Source organism: Varroa destructor, unplaced genomic scaffold (genome assembly GCF_002443255.2).
Source record: "Varroa destructor unplaced genomic scaffold, Vdes_3.0 BEIS01000005.1, whole genome shotgun sequence".
Lineage (NCBI taxonomy): Eukaryota > Metazoa > Arthropoda > Arachnida > Mesostigmata > Varroidae > Varroa > Varroa destructor.
The window spans coordinates 7246757-7261054 of record NW_019211458.1 but is presented as its reverse complement, the minus strand read 5'-3'; the positions used below and the strand labels follow the sequence as shown (position 1 = coordinate 7261054).

Below are 14298 nucleotides of genomic sequence, written 5' to 3'. Positions count from 1 at the left end.
ATTGTGCTCTACATGATAAGCTTGCTTTCCATAGTGCGATGCTGAGAGCAGTGGCAAAATACTGGGTTAATATATGTTCGGGCTAGTGCAGTAGGCAACCGCTAACAATACACATATTGTACTGTAATTATAATAAGCATAACAATAATAAACCGCGGGAAAAAACGGCTATGGTGAGCTTTATTTGAACACATCTTGTCCGAGGATTGTGGATAGGTTTGTTAGTTTGACATCATATCATATAATTAGAATTACCAGCATTCTGCTTGTATTGGCTCCACCATATCTGTGCAGTTAACTTAGCAGCTGAGAATATCTACTGAGAGTCAGATCCATCTATTGATGTATATATTTACACGGTAACGCATATCAGCACAGCATTATTGACGCACGGAGTCCTTTTTTTGCCATTGCAGCATTAGTCAGGCTATTTGCAGAGATAGGACAGAACAGGACAACTGCGATTGTCTTGCGTAAGAAGTGGACCAAGTGCCCGTTCACAAGGAATAGCATCGCTTTCGAATATATTCTGCGAGTAGCTAAATATCTGGTTAAGCCTCCTGCTCTAACAAATGGGTCGATGGGCATGCTCTTTAGGTTGATTCGATTATTTAGGTTAACTATTTAGGCTATTTTAGGTGGTTGATTCGATTTCAATACACTTCTATAACACCTAGTTTCTGAATGTACTGTTTCACTGATGGCTAGTTGACGACATTCATTACATGGCCTCTTTAGAGTCGATTGAACCACTGAGAACGCTTACCGCCGTCCCGTGATATTACTATGTTGATATACCCCCCCGATGGTGAGAATAAATAAGAAAAAGAGAGAGAAAAAAATAAGGATTGCGCAAATCATTTTCTAATTTATTATATACTAGGCTAGACCCTGGTCCCGGCATATTTGCTAGGCGACGAGGTGTTCACTATATTGTAGGTTCTTGAAGGCTAATTGGATCAATTGAGGACTACAGTCCATTAAAACCCAACAATCAAATCACAGAACTATTTAAAATTTGAAAGTGTTAGTGGTAAGGAAACAAAATCGAAGAGGTCTATAAATGTTACCCTTTCCGCTATCCCAGTTAAGGGAAAGGTGTTGTACCTTGACTACCTTGGTCCACTTGGACTACCTACTACTTGGTCTGCTACACGTTTGAACAAGGCGAATTGACCCGCCAATAGCCAGCTACGTACGGTCTTATTTGATGAAGCAGATGTTACTACAAAAATTGCTGTTTTTGACATATTGAAACGATTGGCAAATCGTATGATAAATTGGCTCTACGCTCAGCTGTTTACGTATTAGTCGCAAGAGGGTGTAAACGACTGGGTGATGTGATGCGGCGACTGTGGATTCGCTAGACGATACAATAGCAGACAAAAACTGAAAGCCGCAAATGGACACAATCAAAGGGAAAGTATTATCAACGTAACGCTGATGGTAAATCTGCGGTTTTTGGACGCCGTCTAAAGCCGACGACGAGTGAGTTTCGGTCACCATTGATGAATACTGGCGTGAACGTCCAGAACTTCAACGCACGTAACGACTTCTACCTATATGTATTATAGGAACAAAAATACCTAGTATGAACAGATTCTGTATCGGGTACGAGCTGGTATTCTTACCCGGTGCCAAACGCTTCGTGATTAAAAGATACATGAAGTATTCATTCGTTCATTTAATTGACGTTTTTTGTCATTCTATCTCTTTAAGAAGTAACGCTACCTGATCTTGTTAGGTGTCGCAGTTAACTGAGGAGTGTTTATATTTGGTATAAGTCAGGACTCGATTAGTAGAAATAAAAGCTTCTTACGTACGGTTCCTAGAATATTCCATACTGCAATGTACAATGGTATAATTGTAGCAATAGCATAGCGCAAACTGGTTGAAGTCGTACTAACTTCAGAGCTCAACCAGTTCTTATTATTGTTGATTGGCGAAGCTCATTTCAGTGACGAATTAATTCGACCAACCGAAATCTATTGGGTACACAATGCAGTGGCTGATAGGAGGGCCGTGTAGTGGGTTTGCGTTACTCACTGCCGGCTAAAAGGAGCCCTCAGGTGCTCGATGAAAGTTAGGTTCGGATATGTTTCGCCTCCTTGGGATTAGATAGGAACTCATCATCGACACTTCACCTACATACTAACTTCTCTGGAAATAACTTTTTTCGAAACGTCTGTTCAATTAAAAGCTGAGTGTCTAGTGCAGCAGAACTAGTCAATTGTACATGACAATGTATAGGACTTCTTTCAGTTGAAGTTGTTTGACGGGATTCTTTACCTGAATTCTATCGAAAGTCTCCTGATTGCATCTAGAAATCTTGCTTCCGCTGAGCCTTACAGGATTCAAAGCTTTTCAAAGCTTCACCCATAATAATCTAAACTGTCAATGAAAAATTGAAAGGCAGATTTACTTCACCCATAAATGTTCAATTATTGCCAAAACATAGATATTCACTACGGTTTCCTGAGGTCTTAAGCGAACGTAATCTAACAAGGACTAGCTTTCATTATGCACACAACAGTTACTACTCTTATTCCCAGTACAGGTGGCGGAAAGCTATGGGATGAACTCTGAGAATGTATCACTCATTCATATATGAGATGCTATTGGTAACAACGCCATTAGCGACGGCAATCGGATAGCCCGCTTCGTTGCGCTAAGTACCTAGCCTCCTCGTTCTCTATACCTGTGCGAGTCAGTCAGTCAGTCAGTCAGCCAGTCAGCCAGTCAGCCGGCCAACCACCCACCCACCCAGTGCTTTCAGGAGCACGATGACACCTACACAATCGCTTGTGAAGGATCCCTTATCTTAAGCAGGACGCACTCACTTAACTGCTCATTTTATCACCAGGCTCTAGTTGGTCTGACGAGTGTCGTCAAAATTGGTAGTGGACCCTCAAGAAACGATAGGATAGTTGATCTGTTGTAGCTATCACAAAGGCTATAATACTGGCTAATTGTAGGCTGGTGCGTGGAGTCTGGTATCGATATTGGAGCTTGCGTTGAGGACTTTTTCGCTCGACGGAGAAAGTAGCATGATTGTTGCATAGTATGCACCGAGCTGTCACCGCCTATTTTGTGTGTGTGTGTGTGTGTGTGACAGGCCAACAAGGAACAATAGCGTGGTAGGTACTCTATGGTGGTCTAGGTCGACCAGCAGCGTTACGACGCCTATCAGCACTGCCAGCAGCAGCAGCAGCAGCAGCAGCGTCGTCACTGTCTTCAATCGGAAAAAAGCTTCGCCGATTCGTCACTGCAACGACTTATGAGTGAGGATATGATGCTGATGGACGCAGTTGTTATTGCTACTGGCAGTCTAACAGCGATGTGGGAAAGTCGTCACTGCCACATCTTCCCCTCATGGCCACTGAGATACATAGGTGAAAAAGCTGCACCCAGTTCGGGACGAGTTGTAGGTCGACAAATAAACTAGCGGCAGGTAAGTAGGCTCAGTCAAGCGCCGCAGCAAACGAGCAGCCGGCCGTTCAACGACAGTGTTATGTTTGTCGGTATAAGTGAGTAACAAGATTCTATGCAGATAAATGGAACGCAGAGAGCCATAGGTACATATGACAATATTCATCTTGGCCCAGAACAGGCCAGCCCTACCCTAGCTCTAGTCTGGTCCGGCCCAATGCAGATTAACTTAACCTGGCCTGCGATCTTGTTGCTGTCGTCGTCGTTGTCGCTGCTACCGAATTGAAGAAGGGAGCAACTGAGCTTCGTCCTGTACTGCCGCCCTATGTGCTTTACTCGATGCTCTGTGCTAGCCTCCCTGTGCGCACATTACACAGTCTCGTGCAGGTTTGTCACATCTGAGCTCTGTCGGGAACTCTGCTCTGCTTGCCGACACTGACTATCTCACAGCCAGCGGCAGTCCGGCTGCCGTTCTTGGAAATTGGGAACCGCGTCGTCGGCCCGGAGACAGGGGGAGAAGCCGGCTCACTTCATGCTGTAGTGGCTTGCTAGCTGGCGGCTCCCTCCAGCCAAGCAACTAAGCAACCCAATGACTAGAGACTTCAGCAGATAGCCTGCCTCCCTGCTTAGCTGGGCGGCTGCCCGAGTGCTGTGAACGGAGGCAGCGGCGGCCTACAGCTCTGCGCCAGCGTACCTACCCGTAGCGTTGTGTGTGAGTATGTCTGTGTCCGCGGTGTCATGCAATGGTTATGCTGTGTCGTAGCGCTAGTAGTATTAGCCATAGTGTATAGCTAAGACACATAAACTGGCGGAGTAGGGCGCGCAGAGTGCAAGTTAGAAACGACGACAGTTGCGGAGAGCCTCCGATAGGAGAAACGCAGAACGATTTTTTCAGCACGTTTTGCAAGCGATCCGGGCCGGCATCATCATTCGTTCGGGACTTTTGCTGCGCCGCCGCTGCATTGAGCACTGAGTGGTCGACAGGATCTCGAAGGTACCTCAGTACGACTCGCACTGTCGTCGAGCGATCTTCTTCGTTGAGAAGGTGTCTGCGCTGATTACAGCATTAAGTGCAGAACTTCGCGCACCACACAGCCATGTAATCCGCAGTGCTCCGCATACCCTTAAACGTGGGACGTATTTTACGTACGGCGCGCGCGCGCGCGGATTAGGGCGTGTTGGAAAGTGAGAGATACGGTTCTATTAGTATTGGCAGTGACGAATCTGTAACTACCCCTCGGAAGTGTGGCCATAAACTGGTACCGACAGTTGATGCATAGTCATGTTTCTCAGATTGAATCGTGATACTTTACCTACGATACTTCGGATAAAGATGGGGCAACTGTGGTGGGATGTGGAGTTCGGCGGCCAGTAGGGTAACCCTGGCAAGATGGCGCCCAAGCGACAGCGCGTCGGGAAGGCTTCCACCGGCTCACGAGAAATTTGCACAGAACGTATCCTAGGTAAGTAGTGAACAATAAGTAATTTCAGCCTGAGAAATGCGGACTCTCCTGGATCGAATTGCGTGATATCTATAGACTTAGATGATTGCTCGGGTGGGCATTTACTGCTACGCGCAAACGTGTGCGGCGTAATAAATTTCCTTTATTTCTTAGAAGTCAAGAGTGCTATAGTGTAGCACGTATGTAATGCGATAGAGGTCTTATGATCTAGCTTTAGCTGTTCATTTTTGTAATGGTTTCAACTACCGATTTTATGTACTCGTGTCAGAGAGGCAACTGAATGACGAGCGATTGAGTAGAACATTACTGGTGGACATTAACGGCGATGGAATCATAGACAGCGACGCTATGTCTCTGTCATTTCGATGAAGGAGGCCCCGGCGTCCAGGACCGCCGGACCACCAATACAACGTGGCCAGTCTGGCGCCGTGGTTAAAAGGACGCTCCGAGAAATTGGACCGCTGCTTTTGGCGGTAACCATTTCGCAGAAATGCCGGCGTACCATCAGAGGTTGGTTGGTAAGAAACGTCTGAGATGCATATGACACACACGTTATCAACCCTGTGTTCCGGCCACGTATTAGCACACGCAGTTTTCACGTAACAAAAAACTGACTATCGTACGGTCCCCTTCCTGAATAAATTTCTTCTATATATATGTCCTAATAAATGCCTTACATAACAGCCACAAATCTGGCGTAGGATGGCTTTGGAAAAAAAGAGGCTACACTACAAGTACGATAAATATAACCTGCAATAGGTTTCGAATAGGCTGTTTAAATTTGGAAATACAGGCCGATTTGTAGGGTTTAGTTTAGTAAAAAAACTGGACTTACTTACGGGTACATCATGCATACTGCAAACATTGTCACTTCGCTTCCTATGTTTGCTATAGTTTAACCTACCTACTAGTATTTTTTGAGCTTTTTTTTTTAATTTATTTTATTTACGTGTAAACATAATTTAATTCGAAACAACGTTTTGTTGCACGTACGTTCTTCTAATAGTTAATAAATATCATATTCGGAAGTTCAAAGTACGGCATATGCACGTATCAACCATTTGTCTATATTTGCGCACAGATTAAGTGTTAAGCACGACTTCGTTCATGTTGTTCGCTGACGTAAATATATGCAATTCAATATATTGTACAATATGGTTCAATATATTGTTCATAAATTGATTGAAAGTCCTTGTGCGAGTAACGATCGCGGAGGATTATCACTCCAGCAGCCAGTGATGGCGAAAGTACTGCACACAATAATTGTTACCCCCTCCCCCCATCCCCCTGATGACGTCTGTGGCAGTAATTCAAATGTGAAGTTGTCCGGGAAAACGTCTATGGCCGCGACGTCTAACGTCTCTGATCGTGCACTCATAAAACCATTTATCCGTCACTGACCAGCGATTGACCAAACGTTGATCGGACAGATGGACAGACATATGCATGTACGCACGCAAGAGATCCGTACATATGCAAAGGACTTTTTTGTTTTTCTGTTTGTCGCCTCTCAACATAGGAACGATCAGACAACGAAGCTAGCCAATAGCCAACCGAGGACAAAACTACTACTATCACTGCCTGTATCAGACAACAATACAAAGCCATCTGCATTGGGACTTTACGGATCGGCTACCTTGTACCGAGGGAATTTACCGTGATGATGCGGTAAGCGACAGTTTTTTTGCTCCCAAGCGGCTATCTGATAACGGCCGTATCTTTATATTGACCAATATGCTTGTTCGTGTCTACACTATGGTGTACTCAAAGTGACAGTTGTTTGTACTCTCATAGCAATGACAGAGACAAATTAGGCATGTCAGTGCGCTGCGATACGTTGACGGGAAAACATCCCCCGTCCGGTGGGTAAGCCTGTCCCCCGGGGCAACGAGTTCACACCGGGCGTAGCAGCAAAAAACGAGCCTAAAGAAATGATTGCCCGAATAAGCACGAGAAGTAATTGAATATCGTCAATTGTAGATAAATGAACCTTTTCTCAGTAGATCGACCCGACTGAAAAATGTGAGAACTTTTAGAAACTTATAAACCAACTACAGAAGTTCTTTTAGCATTGTTTTTAGGACTATGGCCAGGAGAACAAATTTTGTCTTCCTGGCCATGCTTCTAAAAACATTAGCACTCCGATGAATATAAATTTAGCTTAGCTTACACGTTATTCTGTTACGCTGATTTGAAATCCTAAAATTATTATCAGCAACACTGTCGCAACGGCCTTATCGGTAGGACTCGCAACTCTTTTTTTGTATTTTGCCATATAGCGTGACTATCATGCCCACAGCTATAGGTCGTAGTTGATATCAGCAATAACGGTTGCTTGCAGAAAAAATAGCACCAAAAACCGCTATCGGAACTCATATAGTTTGCGTAAATTTTTGCGAGAATCAGATGTTGTCCTATTACTTAATTTACGATATGAAAATTGGCATTTTGGGAAGTTTCTGAAATTTTCATACCTGCCTATATTTGTGCCGATACGCGTACAATTACAGCTTCAATCAATATTGCCTGTTCGTGAACGTGATCTGTATATGATTTAAACAGTGATCCGATTTGTTTCGATATATCGGGGCCAAAGTGACAGCTAATTAAGTGATATGAGTGTTTTTATCGATCTGACTGGATCGTCGATTGTTTCGAGCTTGAGCGATGCTAGCTCAGGCCGCCCGCGTCCATCAGCGTAATTATTTCGCACGCTACAGAACGACGCGTGAGATGCTAACACTACAAAGTATCGAAAATCATCTTACCAAATATTAACAGAAAACCAATGTCTGGAAGCTCAAACCCGCTACTCCCCTTGCATCACCGTTCCCGTAATAACGGTTACATTTAAGGACATAGCAAAAATCTCATGTAAACATTTCGACTGTCTTAGAGGGGGGGGGGGGGGGGCATGGCTAGCAAAATCTGTTTTGCTGCAAATAGCAACTAGTACAGTATGTAGTAGGTCGTACTTCGATTTGCAGGCCTGACGTGCCGTTGCATTTAGCTCCGTAGATAAATCCTACAATAAAACGCTCATTACGTTTGTTATTTTTCTTCCTTCGCTTTGCTGCCATTAGTACTTGAATTACATTGACTAGCTGATGTCCTTGGAAAATTCATCGCGGACGCCTCGGTCCGTATTTCATGTCCGTTTCAGATTTCTATTGTCAGCTCATACACGTGTAGCCATGATCGTTTGGCTGTTATGCGATCTCGATCCATGCGGCGACGCTGGACAAAAGTCGATGGTCTGGTATGAGTAATACGGAAGTGTCAATGCGCCGACAAGTGATGATATCTTCTATAGAGAACCTAACGTATCCTAACGGGTGCGGTTTTCCAGCTATAAACTATCCAGGAAAAAAGAACGCATTGCAAAGATAACAACCGCACTAATCTCTCATAAAGCATCCGTAACAACCGGCACAGTTTGTCGCTAGGGCAACAATGACCTGCCACGTTTTTATGAACCTGTTGTATCTAAATACTTGACAATCGCTCGGTTAGTTAACCCTCATTTTGATATACCTACGTAATACGGACGACTAGCCGCTGCCATTTCTACCGACTCTCGTACAGACGCCACCACGCTCCCCTTCTAGATGGGTCAGATAAAAAAAAATCGATCCGTGTCTAAGTGGGTGTGTACGCATGCGTAAAACTAGCAGACTATAAATCTTTAGTAGTCTGAAATGCTCACAAACATTGATCTCTCGCCGACAAACGTTCCTATTGATCGGCCGTCGACGTGTAAGTTAACGGGTGGCTTTAACGCCTCAGATCAGACCTACCGAATTACATTGCCGATACAAAACTGCTATTGCACGCATACACACACCCAGATACCTATACATATCTCCTATGCTGTAATTAAAAACGTTACTTCCTGCATCGCATAGAGCTCAGCCTCAGCAACAGCAGTTGATACGAAGACTCGAAAGATGGGGCTGAAAACGATTACCTCGACGATGCCGCTTATGGTGCTAAAATAAGCTAGCTCAGCAAATAGAGACTAGAAAGCAAAAAAGCATACACATAAGTCAGTGCTAACATGTATAGTACATGGTCATATGGTAAGAACAGTGAAAAGCGCGGTCCGCCATCGCGATCACAGGGTGGCGACGCTGTTAATATGTAGTTAAATCTATTTTTATGGGAAATCGTTCATGTGAACGGCGGCAACGATCGTCAATAGTTAGCCACCGTCGCCAATGGATGCTTACGATCACATAGTCGAAGCCTTAAAATAAACCCGTGGCTGTCGTATCTAATCCTGTGGTGGTGACAATAGCACTGCTGCTGCTGCTGCTGTTGTTGGTGGTGGGTAACTTATGAATCACCAATTCCACTAGATCTCCTCGCAGAAGCCGGTCCTTTAGAACATATGCCGCTCTTTATAATAATTACAACTATTATTTTGCAAAGGCGATTTACTGTATAAGCAATTGTGTTCACCTTACGACGCTCACTCGGCTCGGTTCACGGCTTCAGATGAACGCCAATAGCAGATAACGGTGAACCTCACAACGATTGACCCCACCAATCATTAGGGCTGGCCATCGTTTTTTGTCCTTTTCAGCACAATCGTCCACTTATTGTATGTGGACCCTGTTGAGCAATAGACCATTTTTTTTTTTCGTACCGCGCTCTTGCTTTTGTCCCTCTCAAAATAGCTGGAACACCTTGAGCGAATATGCAGAGTCTCACTGGACCTGCGTCGGGCACTGCTTGCTGTACAGCTGATTCCTTTTCCACACGGAGATGCACCAGCGCTTGATACGAAAGCTATGATGTCTTCGTGCCTTCTAGCTCGATCGTGCAGTGCATGTTAATGCCAAAGCAACTGAGCTGCCGATTGTTAGACAGTCCATGCTATGGACGTGCTTTATATCGCCGCTGCAGCAGCGACCTTCACCCACGGCGATCGTGTCGTGGACAATTCCAGCGTAACGGGCTGAGTCATATCAGGATTTGAACGCAACTGTGTATGCCGCCACACTGTTGTTAGCCACTCATTTCTCAAGCTTGTCGACCCGCCAAATTGAGTCTGGCATATGTTGTTTTCAAAAACCAACAGTATAACAAAAAATGTACTTTCCATAAGCGAGAGTCGTCGCCGAGAGCGCCGACAATCCCGCTCCAATCGATGATGCTTAGGTAATGACGTCTAACGCTGGACCGCTGACACAGTCAGGTGAGCAATAACGACGACACGCCTATATCTGTGCGCCCGCCTTGAAGTGTAACGGCCACGATGTCGCGAAAAAGATCTTCTTCTAAAGCGAGAGCAATCGTGGCACGTTAGCGCCAAAACCTAACCCTCTTCCGAATAGAGTCGTACCGCTTAGTAACAAGACCAATCAGAATTACTATTATGGTTTATTTTATTCAATCTAGATTTAGACCGATTCATGCGGATACGCGAAACGTTCGATGACAATTAGTACAAATAAAAATGGTATTTTCGGTAAAATGCTGCCATAGAGATACTCGTTAGAAAAGACTCGATGCGGAACGTTGGCTCGGCACTTCAGGATCCTTTATTTTACATTTTACATGTGATAAACTGTACTTATCGATACGATGTATTTTGTGTTAGAATGAGAGGTAAATCATCATATATATTAAATGGCTACGTTTACTCTCACCGCTTCGCCATATGAGGAAGTTATAAGACGAATATTCATGCAAACACGGATCGACTGATGAGCGCCTTCAGTAATGGCCGCCATAGAGGAGTCCGTTAGGAGTGTCCGGTGGGTCGACATCGTTATTCACGGTCAAAAAAAGTAAAACCTAATTCGCAATCTGGTCACAACCTCTGAGAAGGAGGGTATGTGTGAAGTCTCGCGAAAGTGTACGCTCAAAAATCGTACCGTCCCCCACATATGCACCTCACGGTTCGACGAAGCTCAAAGGGGTTATTCACACAAAAAACAACAGTATTTTTCAACGCGCGATGACGGCCGTACGCGGATATTAATTATACATTTCGATGGCTGTTATATATTTACTGGCTGTCACATATCGATGGGCCTTCGGTCCAGCTTTCCGTGCGGTATTTGTTGGCTCAGCGGGCCGCGGTCTCAAACCCTCTCCCTCGAATATGTTACCGTTTGTCGAGCATTGGTTAAGCCAAGTCACGACAAGTGATTACCCTCGCAGGTCGCGTCCGAGCGCGGGAGTTCCCCGATTTACTCACTTGTTGTCCTCAGTTCGTCGGAGCCTTCTAGTGCGTAAACGTTGGGCTACGACAGGACATCAACACCTAACGGTACGAGTCCCGACCACATGAGAGTTCGTAAGGCCGACCCGTTCTAAGGATTCATGACTAAGCCCGTTCATCTAGGGTCACCACGCAAGAATCATTAGCCCAAACGGTCAGCCTTCGACAAGACGCACGATAGAGACATTGAAAACACAACGATTCATGCATCGTGTTCGATTCCCTGCTAAAAGGGTAGATTACGTGTGAACATTTGCTTTAACAGCAATAAGTTGAGGAAACGATAAAAACAAAAGGATAAATAGAAGCGGAGCGGATACTATAACAGTTACGTTGAGTCATTTGCCGCCATTATATCATCGCTGTGTTTGCCGTTGTGCCTGCTGTGGAAGTAACGGCTGATGTGATGTTAGTGCCGAGCAACGTGCAACCTTCGTACGAATCACCTGGTGGTAAGCGTAATAAAATGACAGTTGAGTACGTGTAGCGTCTAAGTAAGTGTACGTGCTCAATTGTAACTAGTAAACGTATTCAAACTTCCATTGTTCTGCTTACGACCACTGGGAGAAGAAACTGGCATGATCGTTGGCTCGCTCGAAGCAACCACTGCGCCGATTTTTTTGTCGTGCGGATGCTTTTGCTTCTGTTTCCCGCCTTTTCGTACAGAGCAGCGTTTCACTGAAGCAGAATCCGAAGGCAAGTGTGCGCCGAACGAACGAAAGGAACGCTGTAGGATAGGAATCGTTCGTCAGCGCCCTAATGTACACTGGAAAACTGTGCCTTAAGGAAGGCGGCCGAATTCTACGAAATACGGTACCGGATTTGCATCTCGTCGCTCTACTTTCAGTTATCCGCCTGCCTGGTAGCTTCTGAAGGTTGTGGTCAATAGCAAGCAGCTACTTATCATTCGCGGTTTCTCTCTTTCCTTTTCAAATCATGCTGCTCCGATAAACCACCTGATATCACTCGGCCTTGCATAGGGTACTATCATGACCAGGACGAAGGTTCACTCTTTTGCGGATTTCTAAGATCCTCTTCCTGGCGAAAGCACCACGTTGTCCGCTGCTCCCTTCAGGGGCGGGAGAGCCGGTTCCAGCCCTTTCCCGGGAAACGCTTCTAGGAAAGCGAGCAAACAACTAGAGCGGACCGAGTGAGCAAGTCCCGCTTGTGCCGTTGCCGCTGCGCTCGTTCTTTACTGGACATTGCAGTAAGCCAACCCTCTATAAGGAGAACACACGGATAAAGCGCAAGAAACAGGAAAGGGCAAGCGAAAAGGGGGAGCAAAGGAAAAAGGACACAGGAGTTGACGAAAAACGTCCAGTGCAATGCAACGTTGCGGTTTTGAGCGATCGGCAGCGAAAGCGAATCGAAAGGGGGAAAAGAGGGGGAAAAGGAAGAGAATTCAAAGAACGCGTCGTTGCTGTTGATAGCGTTTTCGTTAGTTTGGAGCTATGTTATCCCCGAGCACCCCTTATTGACCGCTATTTTAGAGGCTGGTCGAATCGCGGAACTTGACTTAGCGAAGATTTTTAATCGAGTAAAGTAAAACTCCTAACTTGACGGAAAAAAGAAAACCAACGCAGAGACGCTGGAGAAGCGAGACTTGCAGGGGGAACTTGGCATGTTGACCGAATAAAACAGTGCTGGTTGTCCATAAGCGCAGGCATGCGTGGCGAGTGAGCATAAGAACGCCAGGTTGCGAAGGACATCGTGAGCGCGGGGTTTTTCCAGAGCAGTAGAACATGAACGGTGCTTGCTAGGTGATCTTTTGTTTGGCTAGGGGACACGTTCCTCGAAGGCCGAGGCATGTTTGATGGGGATGAGACCTATTGCTGCAGCCTCGCCCAGGTCCGTCTGTTCCAGCACATATCGCCAACTGCGTAGAAATCATTTTCAAGGTTCTACAAATCGATCCACTCGAAACGTACTACGTTTTACTGCTACACATCTAACAGGTAAACCCAACTAATAGACCGAACAAACCCAGAGAAGATATCACTTGGATCCCACTAATACCCCATACATTCGTTGAATCTGTCAAAAAGACATCCATTTCATTATACTTGACTATTTTTGGTTTCATTACTAATTTTTGTTGTCAACTTCAAAGCTAGGGAAGCGACATTGAACGGTGCGATTCTAGGCGCTACTTTTCTTATGCAAATATCGTAAGCGTCAAGTTAAATTTTAGGAAGAAAATTTGGCTGAAAGTCAGTCTTCCCAAATTTTATTTGTTTATACAAGATGCCCAGTAAAATAAAAAGTTCCCTTTACAACAACAACAACAACAACAGAGCGTTTGTATCACGAGGGTATCTGTAGACAGCTACGCGCCGTGGCTAATTTAAAACCTCGTTTACGTTAGTATTCACGAGAGAACCTCAGGCATTTCCGCTCTTGGTGACTATGACCGCTACCTTTAATGTTGCACTGTTTGACGTACGTAAAACCACCCAGAAAAGGAATAGTAAAAACATGAGAGCTCGCTCGTAGAACAGCTAGTCAATACTGTACGTCTATGTCCGGGGGTGATGGATCAATTCCTCTTACCTAAATTTAGGGGTTATGTGAGTTGCAAGCTGTACAGTCGTGTGCAGCTCATACCGTGCCGCTGTTGTCACGTGCTAGTCGACATTACAATGTATCTAGCAATACTTAGCGCTTAACAAACAAAAAAAGCGTTGAATTTAATAGGTACGACTGTTCAATATATATTTACTATATCCGATACGCTTGACAAGGGTTGGCCTCCTCAAATAACTCTAGCAAGTTTTCTTATTAGTGGACCGCCATCAGCAGACTTGGCTAGTTTGATCTACATAATTGTGTCGTCCTTTTTTGTATATAGAATCCAATTTGGTCGCACACGTCATCTTCATAAATTGCTAGCGCCTTTTAAGTTGTCTTCGAAGATATCGAAGGGGGCCAAAGAAAGAAAATGTAATATCGTGTATGGGCATTGATTTAAAGCCAGCTAATTCCAGACATAACATACATGATTCTCGTATAAATTTGAATCGCTTGAATTGTAAGTATTTATGAATATGAGCCCGACCATCAAAGCTTTCAAGCAGGCGATGACCCGAACCGGAGGTTTTGGGTTTTATATATTCGCAAATGATCTATCGGACTCCTCTCAGGTATTGATGTGAGCCCAACTTCGAATAACTATTT

General features: G+C 44.9%; 1 protein-coding gene across 3 annotated transcripts in view; it reads left to right on the top strand.

Annotated features, from left to right (window-relative positions):
- LOC111251475 (uncharacterized) overlaps positions 1-14298 on the top strand; it is a 74529-nt gene that overhangs the window by 1952 nt on the left and 58279 nt on the right. Inside the window, exon 1 of one of the 3 annotated variants that reach the window (XM_022808074.2) lies at positions 4415-4892. The exons of 1 other annotated variant lie outside the window; for it this stretch is intronic. In XM_022808074.2, coding sequence (XP_022663809.1) covers positions 4820-4892 — 73 coding nt within the window. In that variant the 5' untranslated portion in view covers positions 4415-4819. Of the gene's footprint in view, positions 1-4414; positions 4893-10942; positions 13080-14298 lie in introns of those variants that run through there. One more of the 3 variants, XM_086989989.1, reaches the window with a different exon arrangement.